The sequence below is a fragment of the Egretta garzetta genome, unplaced genomic scaffold, assembly GCF_000687185.1.
Source record: "Egretta garzetta isolate BGI_Z169 unplaced genomic scaffold, ASM68718v1 scaffold60, whole genome shotgun sequence".
NCBI classification, from domain to species: domain Eukaryota; kingdom Metazoa; phylum Chordata; class Aves; order Pelecaniformes; family Ardeidae; genus Egretta; species Egretta garzetta.
In genome coordinates, this window is record NW_009258269.1 from 3,231,466 (window position 1) to 3,232,122 (window position 657).

Here is a 657-nt window from a genome sequence, read left to right on the forward strand (position 1 = left end):
ACAGCCCCGTGATGGCGGGCGCGTTGTCGTTCTCGTCCGTCAGGTCTATCTGCACCTCGCAGTGCGCCGTCAGCCCGCCCCCGTCCCGCGCCTCCAGGCCGAAGCTGTATCTGCTCTTCTCCTCGAAATCGAGGGGCCCCGCCGTCCGCACCTCGCCGCTCTCGCTCCCGACGCTGAACAGCGCGCGGACGCCGTCCGGGACGTTGCCGAAGGAGTAGGAGACCCGCCCGTTGGAGCCCGCGTCCGCATCCGTGGCCCGCACACGCAGCACCAGCGACCCCGCCGGCACATTCTCCCGCACTCGCGCCTCGTAGACGCTTTTACCGAACACGGGCGCGTTGTCGTTGGCGTCCGTCACGTTCACGCGAACCTGCACGGTCCCGGACCTCGCGGGGTCCCCGCCATCCACCGCCGTCAGCACCAGCTGGAAGGAGCTCTGCTTCTCCCGGTCCAAGGCGCTCTCCAGCACCAGTTCCGGCTGCTTCCTTCCGCCCGGGCCCTCCTGCACGGCCAGGCTGAAGGACGGGTTGCTGGTGAGCTGGTAAGTCAGCAGCGAGTTGCTGCCCACGTCCGCGTCTCGGGCCATCTCCAGCGGGAAACGAGCACCGGGAAGTCTCCATTCACCGATCTCGAGGTCCAGAGCATCCTTGCTGAAGG

At 68.2% G+C, this 657-nt stretch overlaps 1 protein-coding gene across 1 annotated transcript in view; it reads right to left on the reverse strand.

The window, feature by feature from the left end:
- LOC118451739 (protocadherin gamma-B1-like) overlaps positions 1 to 586 on the reverse strand; it is a 2,520-nt gene extending 1,934 nt beyond the window's left edge. The window contains exon 1 of the mRNA XM_035889162.1: positions 3 to 586. Coding sequence (XP_035745055.1) covers positions 3 to 586 — 584 coding nt within the window. The remainder of the gene's footprint in view (positions 1 to 2) is intronic.
- Between the last annotated feature and the right edge of the window lie 71 nt (positions 587 to 657).